The sequence below is a fragment of the Teleopsis dalmanni genome, chromosome 1 (assembly GCF_002237135.1).
Source record: "Teleopsis dalmanni isolate 2A chromosome 1, ASM223713v2, whole genome shotgun sequence".
In the NCBI taxonomy this organism is placed as follows: domain Eukaryota; kingdom Metazoa; phylum Arthropoda; class Insecta; order Diptera; family Diopsidae; genus Teleopsis; species Teleopsis dalmanni.
In genome coordinates, this window is record NC_051846.1 from 213,654,907 (window position 1) to 213,673,311 (window position 18,405).

At 29.5% G+C, this 18,405-nt stretch overlaps 2 protein-coding genes across 3 annotated transcripts; both read left to right on the plus strand.

Annotated features, from left to right (window-relative positions):
• LOC119667235 (protein white-like) lies at positions 1-654 on the plus strand. The gene has a single exon (XM_038076526.1). It carries the CDS (start codon positions 1-3, stop codon positions 586-588), a length of 588 nt encoding a protein of 195 aa, XP_037932454.1. The 3' UTR covers positions 589-654.
• A 1,795-nt stretch (positions 655-2,449) lies between these two features.
• On the plus strand, positions 2,450-7,555 carry LOC119671881 (transmembrane protein 120 homolog). Of its 2 annotated transcripts, XM_038082706.1 has the most exons (9): positions 2,450-2,814; positions 2,938-3,014; positions 3,187-3,305; positions 4,826-4,946; positions 5,659-5,798; positions 6,539-6,756; positions 6,836-7,062; positions 7,120-7,272; positions 7,340-7,555. In XM_038082706.1, the coding sequence occupies exons 2-9, from the start codon at positions 2,952-2,954 to the stop codon at positions 7,463-7,465; spliced, it is 1,167 nt and encodes a 388-aa protein (XP_037938634.1). In that variant the 5' UTR covers positions 2,450-2,814; positions 2,938-2,951; the 3' UTR covers positions 7,466-7,555. The 2 variants fall into 2 exon arrangements, with proteins under 2 accessions (XP_037938634.1, XP_037938633.1); XM_038082705.1 differs by having other exon boundaries at positions 2,450-3,014.
• Positions 7,556-18,405: the final 10,850 nt, after the last annotated feature.

An 18,405-nucleotide genomic window follows, 5' to 3' on the forward strand; every position in this document is an offset into this window, starting at 1 on the left:
ATGCGGGAAGCGCGAAGTCGCCTTTACAGATGTAGTACATATTTTCTTGGAAAAACTATTGCTGAGCTACCACTTTTTTTAACTGTACCATTTGTTTTCACATCTATTGCTTATCCAATGATAGGATTACGTGCTGGTATCTTTCATTATCTACATGCTCTAGCATTAGTTACTCTTGTTGCAAATGTTTCAACTAGTTTTGGCTATTTAATATCCTGTGGCAGTTCATCAACATCAATGGCATTATCCATCGGACCTCCAGTAATTATCCCATTTCTTCTCTTTGGTGGATTTTTTTTAAATTCTGCTTCAGTGCCAATATACTTCAAATGGTTATCATATCTATCATGGTTTCGTTATGCAAATGAAGGGCTTCTAATTAATCAGTGGTCTGATGTAGAAGCTGGTGAAATTACATGTACCTCATCGAATACAACTTGCCCCAGTTCTGGAAAAGTTATATTAGAAACACTAAACTTTTCGATAAATGATTTTATATACGATTATATGGGATTAATAGCGCTTATTATTATATTTAGGATATCTGCGTATGCTGCTTTAAAATTACGAACAAGACGCAAAGAATAAAACCTACTACCTATAATATTAAAATAAACTTACATACGATTTAATTACATTAATTCCAAAAATTAAGCACCAAATTTATTGTAAAAACAAATTTAATTAAATTTTAGCAATGTTTATATTTTATTCTACTAATCGCTTAATATATTAAAAAAATTGTTGACTTTAATCAAAAAATATTTATCTTTTGTTTATTTTTATTTATAAAGATTTGCGAGTGGATATAGATTTTCTGTCATATGATTGATATCTATCTACATCGCTCTCGTACGAGAACAGTTCAAAAGCGATTAAATAGTAGTGACCAAGTTATTATTACTGACCGTTAGTATTGCCCATCGTTATATATGATGGCTATTGTGGCTAATCGTCCTCACTTGTTGGGTTCTATTTTTATGGTTGTCGTGAAGGATGGTTGTTGCTGATCGGTGTTAGTATTAGATAGGTGAAATATTTAATTTTCCATAAAAAATAATTATTTACATGAATTTATTATTTAGCAGTAGTACATATAAGAATAGATTATCTTAACATATAAACTATTACAAGTACTGTCAGTAGAAAATGGTACTGTGACTCTTGTAAATTTTTATTGGTATTACTCATGATAAATGAAAGAAAGACATCTTTTTTCAACTTTTTGAATGAAAGGCAGAATGCCAAGTTTTGTGGAACTTTTAATATCTATATATTTGGTATTTGGTATATACAACAGCCCTATTCTTATGTAAAGTTAATAAGGATCTTTGCTTGGAATATTTTTCTGTACGGTTAACTTATAACTAAAAAACATTGTAAAGTAAATTGTTTTGTTTTTTGTAGTTGATTATATTTCAGTCTTCCCTCAATTGATATCATATAGTCTATTCACACATCATAAGTAATTCTAATACTGAAAGTAATATTGTTCATTCAGCTTGTTCGATTCACTTTGCAGTAAAATCAAGTTGAAATTGCTATCCGATTCCATATAAAAATTTACCTAACAAAATTGCAATTAAATTATAATTTATACGAAATCAAGTCATAATTCTAAATATTACTCTCGTGTAGCCATATTGTGATTATTTCTTAATACATATAAAAGAAACAAAAATTAAATAACCAAAGTTAAAATATAATTTACAATTATGTACTTATACTATGGTCAAATTATAGCCATAATATTTTCTTTCAGAGTTGTAAAAAACAAATTTAAGTCTGGTTGAAACAAATTGCCATCAATTTCAGAATATTCGAAATACTTGTTTTTGTCATATTTATGATTTTTATTGTGTTGTGTACAATATGAAATATAAAATTGTAAACACTAAAAATTTATTAATTTAATTAAAAGAAAGCAAAATAAATATTAGAACCGCAATGGTTAGCATTTCTAGCTTATATTTTTTATTTAATTTATTTATGTATATGAGTTTATTAGTAAATGAAATGCTCACATGATTTTAACGGATGGATGAAAATTTGCAACATATTTCCAATGAACACTCACAATATACTCTCTTTTGAATTTGGCTGCACTAAAACTTAAGACGCAAAATTTTTTTACCACTAAAACCTAAGTCTGTAGATTTTAAGAGCATTGTTGTTGCTTCACTTGTGAGTATTTTTTTGCTTTTCTGAAAGAAAAAATAACGGCTAATATTATCTAATCATAAATATTCATCTTCCTTCACAAAACGTATCTATAATTTTTTCAATTAATTCGGAAACTGAAATGTTAATATGATGTACATATCCGCAATAATAGTATTTAGAAAATAACATATATATATGTATAAATGTTAAATTATTTTATAATCACAGGCTCTATTGTGAATTGTGAATTTCAAAAGAAGAGGAGTTTGACAAATTGTATTGTATATAAAAAACAAATGAAACGCGCGTTGTGTTTGTGACGTTAATGAAATTCTTTAAGAATTAGTATAATGTAGTAGAAAGAAATCTAACACCGATTTAACACTATTATGATATTTGATATCATCTGGGTAATTTAAACAACACACTGTTGTTATGAAGTCAAAGTTGTCTTATAAAATTATTTGATAAAAACGTGGCAGTGTCAGCAAACAAGGGAAAATTTTAAAGCTTTTTTAAAACTTTAATCATATTGTTGTTACGCTATTCGTTCTATAAAATGGTAAAACTAATCGCCATCAATTAAGCAACAAGTGAACATCAAAAAAATATAGTTATACCTACTTCCAAATTTTGTGCGTAGCGCGTAAGGTTCGTTTTGTGTAAAAATTGATTTTTCATTTTCAATAAACGCGTATATAAAATACAAATTGCTTTAAACAAATTATACCATTTTTAAATATTCATAATTAATTGCTTTCGTTTTTAATAAAGTAATTAAAAGTAGAATGAGTATTGACGCACTCAGCAATGAGTGGGACGAGCTTGGCAAGGAGTTCGTGGAGCTTGAGGTAATACAACAGCTATAGTAAAATACGGAAGTGTAAAATTACGATATTTATTTTAACTATTTTTCTAATAAAGCACAAATAATAAATTTGTATTAAACATTTTTCACTAGTGAGAGTGATTAGTAAAACATATTCATATAATCTATTCATAATCTATACTTCTTATTTTCAGAACTGCAATCGTAAATATATTGAGTTATTGGAACAATTATATAGTCATCAACAGAAATGCTTTAATGAAATTAAACATCAACGTTATCGAATAAACCAAATAAATGCATCTTTGAAACAGTAAGTAGTGTTGATTTTCAAATTTGGACTTTTATTTTCTTTAATTTCTTATTTTGTAATTCGCTTTATTTCATACCTTTTTTATTACAAAGTACAAAAGTTCAAATTCAATAAAAAACTGCAATCTAATGGATAAAATTGTTAACACTCGTTGATAAATTGTTTATTTCTGGTCAGCATAGATACCGAACCTATACATAAATTGTTGCTGTCATTACCACTGCTAATCAGTTGTTTTTTTTATCAATTTACAAAAACTAAATGAAATATCTATATAATTTTTAAGGTAATTTAACTCTTTGCGTTTTCCTTATCAAAAAATATTTACGTTAAAAATGTACTTTAACTTTTGTACATTTGCTTAATAATTTCAGGAATAAGTGTTCTTCATATGAACTTTTGCATATGAATTTGAATTAATTTACTTTACAAATATATATATATGTATATATATATATATGTATATGCCGATTATACGTAATACATCCAAATTATTCTTCAACAGATATAAATATGTTTGTAAAACCATATATTTTAAAATTATGGTTAAAACTAAATCGATATTTTAAAACTCTTTTAAGTGTTTTTCTTTATCTGTACTTAGAGTCAATGAGATTAAGATTTAAAATCAATGCGATTAAGAATATTTAAAAATAGAAAGGATGTGTACATTGTATCGTTTTCTACAGTATCTGTTCAATCTAATCTATTTAAAAATACGTACATATATTTGATTTATAATTTGAGAGACAATTCTATTTCTACTATTTTGTTTTTCTCTAGATAAGTCCAGTAATGATGAATGTTATTTAATGTATGTGGAACTGTATTTTTATTTAGTAATTTAAATTATCCTTTTTCTGTTGATATTCTCTATTAGAAATAGTACAAAACTAAATGGAAAACGACACACAGTAGAACCTTATTTTAATAAGTCTGATTATTCTTATAAAATAAGATCACAATAAGAATAATTAGTATGGTATATGATATTTTGATAATAAATTTATATAATAATTTATTAGTAGCCCGCTAACTATAATTTATTATTTATATTTAAAAAGAGATGACTATCGAAGATAGTCGAAATATCAGAAAAATATTTTAATAAAATTTAATCTGTTTTAAAATATAAAAATAAATTATAGTATTTTTATTTCTATTTAAATTATCAATTACCCCGCTAATAAATTATTATATTATATTTTTGGTCACAAATAAAAGAATAAAATATTTTGGATAACAAATTTAAAAAAAAAAATAATAGAATTAAGTTACAAAATTAAGTTTAACTTATTAATTATAATCGTATATTTTTGATTTTAGGATTATAAAATAACTCAATAAGCAAGTAAATCAATTTAATCAGAAACCCAAAAACATTATTAAAAAGCGCATGGTATTTACCATAAAACAAAAGTCTTATATAATGTATGGATATGCTTTTTAATATATGAATTTATTGTGTACATTTTAAAATAATTATAATAAATAATTTTCTTTTGACTGGCTTTCTTAAGATTCAAAAAACCTGAAGAAAAAGAAAAAGTTTCCGAACTTCAAAAAAATACATTAAAGAGGAAAGCTCAGCTATATGAAATAGAGCAATCTCTTCCTGCAAAATCTGGACTTTATTTAAGAGTAAGTACAATATAAGAAAAATCGTTTCTTTATTCAGCACAAAGAGTTCTTAGAATAAAAAAATCATTTCTAAATAAATTTAAATCAGTTTTTTTTTGTTTTGACGTTTAGTTCTCAAAGAAATTATTTTTTTAATTTAATAGTTCTACTTTCAAAAATGAACAATATTGATCTGTGTTATCAATGTTGCGCCGTATATTGAAAGTCATAGCTTTCAATATACGAAAGATATAAACGTCAAAGACGTTTTTCATTCTATCTTTACTTATCTGATGCTACCTACTAGGCTTTAACATATTAAAATGAAGTATATCCAATAAAATAATAAAAAATTAACGTGTTTTTTTTTTCATTAAATTTTGTTAGCAATCTTCTCGAGCAATGCAAGCATGTCATTTTATATTATTTATTATATTAAGTTTTTATGTTACTAAAATAGGATAAATTTATTGTTAAATGAAAAATTGAAAATATATCAAATTAATACATTAGAACTATATTAAGGTAGCTACATATTAACACAATTTATGTACGACTGTGTGAATAAATATAAATATTTAAAATAATTGAAGTTAAAGAAGAGAGAATAATTCTCAGTAATTTTGTTAGTTAAAAAAATAACTAACATTAATTCACTTTAGTACCGTAGACCCCTATTTTAAATTTACTTATAGCCACTGGAATATGTTTAAAAGCTTTTATGAAATTACAGATTATTCTTGGTGATGTTAATGTATCTATTCTAAACAGAAATGACAAAGTACGCTATAAAGATGACTACGAAAAGTTTAAACTAATACTCAACGTAATAGGACTGTTGATGGCATTCCTTAATTTAATATTTAACTACAGGTAAGATAAATCTATATCATTGATTCCGTAAAATATATGTAAGTTAAGATATGGTAATCTAAAGAATATTTGCCGTTATTTTGTAAATATTAGGCACCTTCGTTTTAGGAGATAGAAATAAAAAATTAAATTTATAAGTGAATTGTCGCGATGACACCACATATCAATCATGTAAAAGTAACATACATTTTGTTTAAATAATTTTAATTTGTTTAAGAAAAGTATTATTTTTACTAGCCTGAAGATTCTGAGCAATGTAAGATACAGGAGCTTCTAAAATTTTAAGACGTTTATCAAAATTCTGCTAAATAACAATTAATATATTCAATAAAAACAAATCAAAATGTCGCTTTTATTAGAAATATAGTTGTCTATAAGTATTCTCAAGGAATCAAGGAATTAAACGGAATAGTTGTTCATGTTTTTAATTTGTCTTTCAAATGTATTGTTGAGTGAGATATAAAGTTTTTTAAAATATCTGTGTTGAATTTAAACTCTCACTACATAAACCTTCCTAAAAGAATTTAGAAGGCCTGAAACTAATGATTGAAATTGAACAATCAATAATCCAAACGCTAACGGTGCGTGGAAAATGTGTTTAGCAGTCAAAGCATTTGTATAGAATAAGTAAATGGTTTTTAAATAATATTAAAATTGCTAAATTTTTAATAAGCTTAATTAATATAATAAATATAATCACATATTTAATATATATTTCAAAAATATTGATAACACTTTAGGGCACTTGAGTTGGCATATATTTTCCTTTTGGTATGGTATTATTGTACTTTGACTATAAGAGAATCAATTTTAAAAGTAAATGGATCAAGAATAAAAGGTTGGTGGCGAGCGCATCATTTCATTTCTACAGTAGCGGCAGGTGTTTTACTTGTTTGGCCACAAGGAGAACATTGGCAATTGTTCCGCACACAATTTATGTACTTCAACGCATATATTAGTAAGTATAAACTCATAAAAAGTATGAGTAGGTGTGATATAGGTACGTATTTTGCAATATTATATTGTGTGTTTTACAGGCATGGTTCAGTATTTACAATTCGGTTACCAGAAAGGTCTATTGTATCGTTTGAAGGCATTGGGAGAACGGCACAATATGGACATTACCATAGAAGGATTTCATTCATGGATGTGGCGTGGTTTAAGTTTTCTTATACCATTTCTTTTCCTTGGTTATGCTTTCCAAGCTTACAATGCATACACTCTATATAAGTTATCTAAAGAACCAATTGATGCACCATGGCATGTATGCAAGAACACTGTTACTCTTATTCAAAAGCTAATTTATTTTATCCTACTTCAGGTTTCTGTTATGTGTGGCCTCTTTTTGTTGCTTTTCACTGGAAATATAATGACTACCTTATTAGTCGTGCCTCAAAAAATACGTGAACGTGCAAAAGAACGTTACCGCCTACAAAGCATGGGAAAATCAATGAAACTTCGTAAAATGATGAGGGTAAAAATATACAGAAATATATAAATAATTATTATTAACGACTGATTTTTTTATTTTTAATCAACAGAATAGTATGAGTGAAAATGATATTAAAACTCAAAATGCCAGGACTGATAAAAATAATGAAATTGCCAGTTCAGAAATGGATTCAAAAGCCAATGATACTGAATGTGACAACAAAAAGATTGACTAATTACTCACACAAGATAAAAAGTTATGTTACATATAAATTTTTTTCATTTAATATATGCACCTATTTAAGTTCACAATTTTCTATATATATATAGCAATTTATATAATTTTATAATATTTTTAAAATTACTCTGATTTTTTAAAGATACGTATTTTTAAAAGTTGTCTGTGTTTCATGATAAAAAGTTATTAAATCATCATATATTATAGTCACATTTTATATATTTTGTAAATATAAATGTACATTGCAACATATAATTTAAAAATAGGCATATATTGATTGAAGTGTATTGAACGATATTTTCGAAGGACATAGTTTTATTAATATTAAAAAACTATCATTAAAATAATAGTGAATATAATAGTGAATAAATGAGAAATGAAATAACAAAATTTGGATTTTCATTTTCTCATCTGATATGGATTTTGTTCTGTTTTATGTACACCCCAAACAGTGTAATCCACCTAGTGCTTCGCTACACAAATATAAGTATATCAAAAAAATATAAACCAAGAATTTAAAGTATGTATCAGAAATTTTTTTTTTTTTTGTGATACTTGAACCCACTACAACCTCCTTTTAGGAATGAATATGTAAGATTGCAGCCGCGTGCAGCGGATACAACACCATTCCAGTAATCAAGAGAGTGAGAGAGATTAGAGCAAGAGGCTTAATACCTAGCGGACTAGGTTCATCTAAGCCAAAAAGCACGGGCATAAGGCAGGAAAATTGGGTGTTGGTGAAGGGGTGAGGTTATTGCACAAGCGCGGGGATTCTAGCGGTAGTCTCTGTAACCGGGGTCACGAGAGCCGTGGTTAAAGAGAGAGAGAGAGGAGGGAGGGATCAGTGTTCCACTCATCAAGGTAAAGTAATAGGTATTGGGAGTGTTTGTGGCGTAAGGCATATATCAGAGATGTACAGCGAATATTGTATGTATGTTTGCTAACTCACACCAAGTGCGAGTCATGCAATGTCCGGCTTTTCGTTCGTTAATTATAGCAGTGTTTATGCTCGTACATCTTATTGTGTTGTCCTGCATTATGCAACACTTTATTGCTCTTCACTATTCCATGCAATTTTAGTGTGGTAAACAATATAGTTCCTGTTTGATTTCGCTAAATCCTGAAAATGTAAAGTCCTATTATGTAAATTACCTACATAAAAATCATTCTATTTATATAGTTTATGTTTTAATTATAAGTGCTTATACAAGGGACTCAGAAATACTTAAATATAATTAACAGCAAAGAAAACCAAACAGTAGCAGCAAAATTAGGGATATTTTCGACTTGATTCAAAAAGAGAATGGTTCCATAATTGAAGGAATTATATTTTGTAATAAATGATGATCAGCTTAAAGAATTGACTTTGTGGGCCAAAAGCATGATATAAAATAGAAACGCATAGTATAAAAAAATGAACTTTATAAAATGTTTTTCCTAGAAAATTTTATGATCGTGCAAATATTTTCATTGCCAACCCTTTGGAAATCCCAAAATTTCTTAAATACTTAATATGTTGAGCATAACTACACATAAGACTTTACTCAGGTAATTTCTTTACGCATCGTTATATGTAACAGCATATAGTGCACAGTATAGTGAATATCGTTCGCTGCCATTCACAAAGGTTCGTTGCCTTTTACGAAGCATAGCAGTGCACCATGTATTCGAGATAAAAATTTATCGGAAGATCTATGGTCGCTTACGCGTTGGCCGTGTTCATGTCCGTGCGAATGGCAGAAAGTACTGAGACTAGAAAGGGTATTTCATTGGATGGTGCGCAGGAAGACGTACGCATATTTCATAAAATTAGCACGACGTCCGCATTTTCGTAAAATTAGCACCACATTTTCAGATGACCAGTACTACCAACAAGCAACTAATCGGGCTGACTGACCGAGGCTACTCGGTGCGGCCAAGGACAATTCACGTCTGTAATGGCCGACAGCACTGATAAAACTGCTAATTCGGAATGCAGATTACGCTCAAAGATGACGAAATTACTATGCACATTCTTTGTGACTATCCAGCTTTAATAACGCACAGAAAAAAGTTGTTTCATATGGAATTTGTGTCACCAGAACAGATTAAGCGCTCTTCTTTAGATTTAGTTCTGGATTTGTTCACAAAGCTTTTAAGTGCTTTGTGTAATCAATAGTAAAATTGGTACAATAGAACTCTTCTAGCTTTAGTACTGGCTATTGGGCGATTTTACGTCAAAACTTTAATAAATAAATAAGAATACCTCCAACACAACAACAATAAAAACCTGTTTTAGAGCAATATGCACAAAGATTTTTGTTGTGGAAATGCTTTTGACTAGGACTGTATATATAAGTATTTCCAATGTTAGATGCAATACTTTCCAGAATTTTTATAACATATTTAATCGAGGTAAAAAAAATATTTTAAAATCCACGTAAAATAAATGCCAAAACGAATTTAAACATTAAACAATGTAGTAATGTAATATCTCTCTAATATTTAATGTGTACAGACTGTGTTTCTATTTATTGTTGTATTTTCATTTAACTTTCAAGATTTCGCATTTAATAAGCTTATGCTATTCTCTGAATGTTAACTAGTGACAACCAGCCGTGCCGAGTCCATTGAAGTCTAATGGAAAAGCAAGTAAAGTGACCCCAAGAGACTTCAGCATGACTTCGCACTTACATTTTCTCTTTCCTGCTTAAATTTGTTCGAAAGTCGTGAGATTAAAGTACAACAATGTGGACTTCGTAGAAAACTGTAGTAATAAAATGTTCATTTTTATGTGTATAATTGTGAGCTAAAACAAATAAAAGTGTGTACATGAATTATTATGAATTGTGGGCATAATACTTATATATATCGCAGTACGGAGCGGAATGCTGCAAGTATACCATACTTTTGGGCAACTAAAAAAGATTTTGTCATTTGGAGATTAATCTTTATAAATTTTTCTTTACAATAAAAAATTACCTAATGTGATCATATATCGTTGTTAACTTGTTTAACAGAAATGTTTGGGTTTCTTATTTTCGAGGTTTCACTAATTTGTCCCTTGGGAAATTAGTTGAGGAAAATATTCGGAATATTTGAAACATCCCTTATAATTCAAGTACTTATTTAGTTCATGCCAACTTTTAATGGAGTCCGTTATTATATTTTCTTTATAGAATGAAATTCAAAAATTTAATTAAAAATTTATGATTTTTTGTATACAAGCTGTTTGCATATAATATTTAAAAATAACATTTTGTGACACATAATTTTGCTTCAAAAATTTCAGAAAAGGTTTACTTTTTTATCCTTTAAACAGAAAAGTGTAAAAAGGTTGTAATAAGTTTGTCAACATACATATACATATGTATATATGTATGTACTACATAGCGCATTGAAGAAAACATTCATGCCAAATTTCTAAATGAGTTTTGAAGCCATTGGAATGAAACTTTACACACGTACTTTTTGGTGACCCTATATAGTGACTATATCCTACAGATGCAATATAAATGGAAAAAACGAAATTTGGTGCAGAATGTATTTATATTTATGTAAGAAAATATACAACATTTTATTCATATCGATTAAATTTTATGTTAAGGTTAGATTACGTTAGGTTGGGTTAGGTTGAGCTTAAATAATGGCGCACTGTGATACCACGAATAGTGTTGTTCATATGCAGAACAGAGGAATTTTCGAAAAGACTGCAGAGACCTGCGTATGAACAACACCGAAATGCAAACTTCCCCCATTCAAATCCAAGTAAACCAACCTCATAAGTCGTGTTACATTTCTTGTCCAGTTTGGAAGGATTCATCTGACCAAGTTTGTTCAACTATACTCAGATATTTTTGTTTAATTACTAGTATGGCTGTTGTTAGTGGAACACCAATATTGGAGAATTGAATGTCAAAAGCAGAGCACCTAGGTTAGCAAGCTTGTCTGTTCTGCGACTACCTGATGTGTGCTTACTTCCAAAGACCCAGGGACAACCTTTTTAGGATGTAGCTGTAGCGGTTACCAGAGATTCTATAGCAGCTTGTCTGTCTGAGAAGATTTCGATATTTACACCTTGTTACCAGTGACCTATGTAATGACGTAGTGAATTGCGATTACTTTTGCCATGGTTCGACTCTGCAATGGTTCGGTAGTCGAAACAAAGTATTAAGATTTATATGGTTCAGTTTATGGGAAAACATGCCGCTACCGGCTTTTTCATTTATTTTGGAGCCATCAGTAGAAATGTTTATAATATTAACAGAAACTGCTTTATCTAGAGTCCATCCCTACTAGGTACAAGAAAGCCGAACCCCACATTTAAGTCTGGGTTACAATAGGATGACGTGTTCTATATCAATTCTAATTGACCAATTGTGAACATTGAGTGTGGTTGCAACAAAGACAGCAATGAAGCAAGGCGAAAAGAGCCTTCGTGTGGGTGAAACACAAAACTCCAGTAATTTGCAAGTCAGTTATCCTTATTATTTTATCGAGCAGTTTGATGTAGCTTGTATTTTCTGTTGCTCGCTACCAAAAGGCAACTTCATAAAGTTTGAGTGGATCAATGATAGCTGTATAAAGCCAGAGCATGATTCAACATAAAGCTCTTCTACAACGATATGTATCACATGTAACTTTATGGAGTCTTTCAGCCAAGTCGGTTTTCCAGATGAATTTGAAGTGAAGTATGAGACGCATACATTTGAGATCCCCCAGAAAATTAGGTATTTAATGAATTCTAGTACAGAAAAGTATATTTCAACTAAATTTATTGTTCACCGTTTTCGTATTTTCCAATTCAATTTCTTTGACTGTAAAAGTAGGCTGTTCTGACGCCTTTAGTAATATACCTAGTCATTCAGTTGACAACTTATTCAATCCTGTATAAAAATAAAATACCATTCATTCCACAGTGTCAGAATGTCGCGAAATCATTTGTGAAACAAATGAGGTGCAAATGAGTTTATTTCAAGAATTTCAAACAGTTCTTAAAAATGAAATAAAAAAATTATAATTTGCACAAGTGGTACTGAGAAAGAAATCACAGTGTATAAAGGAATTTCACTTAATATACACAATATGGAAAAATTGTACCTTACCCCTTATAACGAAATTACTCAAGGGTATTAACTTTCTGTTTTTATGAATACGTGAATACGTTGTGCTTAAAATTTTACAAATATCTCTAAATGAGACAAAAAACACAACATAGATGAACGCAAAAAATGCTTAGACAGTAGAAGCCATATGACACCAGTACATATGTTTCAGAGACATGAACACCCACATACATTACCCGTACCAACACATGGCAGCAAGCTTTATATCTACCCAATTTGATGAAGAAAGTTAATTCACTGATTGCAGAGGCGCAAGGGTAAAAGGTTATGCTTCTGAAAATAAAGCTTATGTTCATACCCACCTATTTCGAAAAGCAACAGGATACTAGCTCTATGTGCGTATGTAATAAGCCAAAATAATACTCCAGAATATAGGCAACGAACACGGGGAAAGCCATAAATATCAACTGTCATGACACGAAATAAAAGAGCATTCGAGCGTTGAAATATGCACCCACTTTGTGGCCTATTGCGTAAATTTACACTCAAAAAAAAATAAGTTTTGCTCTTAGTGTATATTTTTCCAACAAAATAAATATTCTTTTTATTTACAGTAATTAAATTCTATTATTATTCTAATATTTCAGAAAATATGTACTACCACATATATTTATAAATGTATATATATATATATGTATATTAATTAAATAGACTATAGGTTCCTGCAATGGTATACCAGATAAAATTTTAAAAATAAAATAAATAAATGTTATGACTAAATAATAAAATAAAATAAATATTATTATTATAACTATTATTGCTATTTGAAATCATAAGGCATTAAAAGGACAGTTATTATATTCACTCTCTACTACAAATATTTACATATGTTATATGTATATAAGTATAGTATGCAAACCGAGTTTTTAATTTAAAATCGAATACATTTTATAATTTATATTAGTTTTTCATACAAAATCATACAAATTTTAATTCGCTTTTATTTCATATTCATTATTTGATGTACACTGTCTTCAGTATAAAATTATTTTCAACATACGGACTCAAAAACAACAGATAACTAATCTGTCCAGTAACACCACTGTATTACCATGCAGCTGTCGTTTGTCTCAGTAGCTTTGTTAATAAAGGAAATTGTTCACATTCGGAGCAAAGAACACCCCAACCTTTTATGCAGAAAATAAAAACTATGTTATAAAACAATGATTTTTGATTTTTTTTATATTCCAGCTTGTCCCGGTGCTTTCACATATTTCAAACCTTTCTTAATGCTCAAAATTAGCTATGTTATATTTCTAACTCAACATATTTGTGTCGTCTGTTATGTAGCAAAGATAAATGACCGTAGGTAAGGCTTAAGACGCTTTATAGTAAATATTTTTAATAAATTTAGTGACACAATTTTTGTTACCAATGGTATAGCATAACCAGTGGCGTAACTACATTTTTTACGCATATTGTAACGCATTAAAGGAAACGTTGGAAATACCATTAAGTATATATCAGTACAGTATATATATACTTTTTCAGTTCGAACTACTCTCTCAGCTTTTGAACTCTTCGAATGAAACTTTACACACATACTTTTAGCCGACATTGTTCACCATTTGATTTGATTGAAATGGACGTCTATTTTTTGTAGCTGTGATATAAACTTAACAATCGGATATGAGGTTTCTCCGTTTTTAATAAAGGTATTCAAATGGAATTTGGTGTATAACATACAGTACTGATATTTGCAAAAGACAACGTACAAAATTATTTTCAAATGGGTTTAAATCTAGATATAGCGTCCATATAAACTCTCGATTAAGACACATATTTTTCTTAGAAAAACTTTTTTATTTTATAAATAGGTTTAATATTTTATTTGAAGTACATACATACATATTATGTACTTTACATTTAAAATTTACATATAAAATGCAATATGAAGTTATTCCAGCAAAAAATGTTTACAAAAATTTATAGTGGGGCCCCCTAAATTCGGGGGCCCGAAAGCGTTTCTTCCAGTTGCTTCTCTGTAGTTACGCCACTGAGCATAACTGACTTTTTCATTCGGTATATTTATTCAGTCAGTCAGTTAGTAAAACTGACTTTATAACTGACTTTTTCATTCATATTTTTTTTAGTATTCTATCTAAATAAAGCAGAGACTGGTGAAATATCTAGGATTTACTTCAGATTTCACCCTGATCTGGAAAGCAAACAGTATTAAACTGTCTCGAATCCATAGGTCACAAATAAACCCTCGTATAACCGTATATCAAAAATTTATTGAGCTAAAGTAGAGTCCATGTATTTTATATGGCTACCTACTATGTTTCCCAACTTATCAGCTGAGAGTGATGAAGGATCAAACGATTGTCAAAACATTTAAAACTATATAAACCATAAAATATATAATCTATAAATAAAAAAAAAAATTTTTAACTGATGCATAAATTACTTATGCAATCCATTATAAATTAAACATTTTTTGTGCCTCACAATATTAATTGATTTCAATTTGTTTGATGCAATTTCAATAGCAAAGATACACTTTGCTTATTGTGCGGTTCCTGTATATTCTTTGCTCGCATCTAAAGCGCAGCATTGTATTATAAACCAACAAATGTATTCAAGGCGCAACAATGTATAAATATAAATATCAAAGTCCGATCATAAAACACGCATTAAATTACATCGGAAATACTTCGCTGATGATGTGTCCAAATACTATTGGCGTGAAAGCACGACATCTAGTTACAGATCCCAACATAAAAGATGCTTACGAGGCACTAGACGCTTTAACTGAAAATAGATTGATTAATATTACTTCAGTTCATCATTAAACTTCGCTTCATTTTCTATTCGAACGCTAACTATTAACATAGCTTCGTCCCCTATTCGACATCCAAGTATTAACGTCGTTTCTTGTTCAACTATTAACTCAGTTTTTTGCAAAGTCTAAGCATTAACATAGTTCATGTGATTCTTAAACTCAAAATTTGTAATATTAAATTGTGATTATAATTATAATAAAAACTTTGCATTCTTAACTATATATTATAAAAGATTTGAAAGATAAAAAGATCTTATTATATAAGAATATATATTCTTATATGATAAGAATAAAACTCATATACCAAATCCACGGCGAATAACCTCCAGGCCGATTAGTTGTTTGTGTCGTCAGTTGATAGTACCGAGCGCCCCCAAATTATTGGTCACCTGATCCTTCAACTGAAGATGTGGACGTCCTCGTTTTCTCAATTGTCCAGTTAGCCCGAAGTAACATCTGTTGATAAGGGTGATTCTTTGTTGAATCTGTAGGCTGACACAGAAATACATTTACTTGATATATAGTAGCATCGATGGTTGATTCTAAAGTATCTAAAGTAAAGATTCTAAAGTAGTTTTGTTTCTGCGCTTCGTTTATATACAATATATTAAATAATACTTCACGTCTCTGCATATTTCTTTTAAACTCGTTAAGGCTTCACAACCACTTGACTTCAAGACATTTCTGTACTATATATCTTTCCTTAGCTTATAGTTATAGTTTTGGGTACAGTACTACTATTTAATGCTATTACTATTCTATTTTCTCTTGGCAACAGATGAACGCCTATTTCTCCATGTTGTGAAATACTATTTTTTACTTTCAAAGCCGAATGTAATCATCTTCCGACTTGCAGTATTTCTACTTTATTTTCGAGCTGTATATTGTACTACTGACTACTTGTCATTGACTCCACTCTGTTTATTTATTTTTTCATATCTAGTAGTACATTTTGCTCGTTTATATAATATATTTGTATTTGTATTTAAATTGTGTTAGTTTCTTATGTCTTAATATCATTCCACAGAATACGTACGTATATGTTACTCGTACGACAATGCTTTCATTGCTAACTGCATTAATCTTTTTAGAAAAAAAAATAAAATTAGTTCAAATTTCTTAAAAATTATTCCTCGCACATTCTCAAACTACAAAAACAAAAAATGATTACTATTTTAATTATAATATTATAATTATATATTATAATGGTTATGTATGACTAGGACTAGGTTATGCTACCTAGTTCATAACTTAATTTTTACGTAACCGTACTTAGTCGTGAATGTTCGTTGTTTCATGCGGAAAGAAATCAATAGTTCTTTCAAATTTTTAATTATTATTTAATCTGTTTTAAGAATTATTTATTTAATATTTTTTTAGTTTACATACGGACTTCTCAGATGATTTTTAACATTATTAGACCATCTACATTATCAAATTCACATAATTGTATGGTTAGAAATTATTATTATATTATTTGGATTAAAATTTGTTGCCATTTTTATTGTAATATATCTATCATAGATCGCGCATCTGGGTGTTGATGATGCGCTCTTTAGCTTTATAAATCAGTTCCTAACTGGCAGAAATTCTGCAAAATGGTCCTAAATAAATAGACACTAAAATGTGGCCTTGGGGTAAATCCCAACAAAGCTGAAATTGTAGTTTTCACCAGGAAGTATACATTTAAAGGAGGATGTCAAATTTCTAGGTATTGTCGATAGGAAACTCACATGGAAGCACCTTAGAGCACGCTAGGAAAGCCAATATTACACTTCTTCTATATCAAAAGGCTATTAGCAAGAAGTAGGATCTTCAACCATGCATCATTCAATGGCTCTATATAGCTGTCATTAGGCCCATATTGCTGTATGGTGTCACGGTATGGTGAACAGCCATTGATAAATCTTCGTAATGTTCGGTACCATTCATTACACTAGCTTTGGTATTTCACTTACTGCCAATGAATATTATTATTAAACAAATGGCAGCTTCATCTGCTCTAAGAATCAAAGCTACCTCACAATAGAGAGCCAGTGATTATGGACACGCCTCCATTCTTAATCTTTTCAATTTTACTACAAAACAAATAGTGGTGTAATCAGTAGAATTTTTTCAGAGGAATTGAATAAATCTTCCTACTTCAGGTTTCCAGATCATTGTAGTGTCTTTCAAGCAGAAATGATCGCCATTAGGGAAGCTATAGCTTGTTTGAATGTGGATGATATATTTGGCATGAATATATATATACTATCAGACAGTCAAGCTGCTTTAAAGTCCTCGAGTTCAGTCCAATTTACATCTTGGACGGTTTTTGACTGCCACATATCTCTAAACGAAATGTCGACGCAGCTTAATATTTCTCTAATCTGATTTTCCGGTCATAGGTATATTTTCGGTAATTGTAAAGCAGACGAGCTAGCCAGAAGGTGTGCTTTAAGACCTCACTCGAAACACCTGAATAATCTGCGCATATCGCTAACAATGCAAATTGTTACTTAGTTCTTTCTGTACTGAAATTTTTAATAAAAGGTGGGAAGGCACGTTACGATAAAATTAAATCTAAAATTCTCATTGAGATACCCCGAAATGATATCAGTCTTTTGGTAAGTATACTTACAGGTCACTGTAAACTAGGGAACCATGCTACAAGATTAGGTCTCCCTTTCAATCAAAGGGATGTGGATGTGCTGTCGCGCATGTGGAAAAAACGATGGGAGTACCTCTTATCTACTATATTGTTGCCCAGCTCATACACGGCAGCGACTTAACACTGTAGGAGCCCCTTTCTTAAAGATCTTGACTAATTACAGGACCTGACACTAAATAGCATTTTAAGCTTCACAAAAAGTTCTAGATGGTTTTAAACCCTGCGATTTTCCTATATATACGGTAACACAATGGGCAAATAGGCCTAAATTGATCCACTAGGAATCGCCGGCATAACCTAACCTAACCTACCATAAATTTTTAAATAAAATATATATATGACTACTATATATGACTATATATGACTACTCAAACTAAATGCTTAATAAATCATAAACA

Excerpts from the sequence above, each read along its gene's own strand:
- LOC119667235 (XM_038076526.1), top strand. The coding sequence starts at position 1 with ATGCGGGAAGCGCGAAGTCGCCTTTACAGATGTAGTACATATTTTCTT.
- LOC119671881 (XM_038082705.1), top strand. The coding sequence starts at position 2,952 with ATGAGTATTGACGCACTCAGCAATGAGTGGGACGAGCTTGGCAAGGAG. Across the intron at positions 3,306-4,825 it reads ATAAATGCATCTTTGAAACA|ATTCAAAAAACCTGAAGAAA; the intron begins GTAAGTAGTGTT and ends GGCTTTCTTAAG. Across the intron at positions 7,273-7,339 it reads AACTTCGTAAAATGATGAGG|AATAGTATGAGTGAAAATGA; the intron begins GTAAAAATATAC and ends TTTAATCAACAG.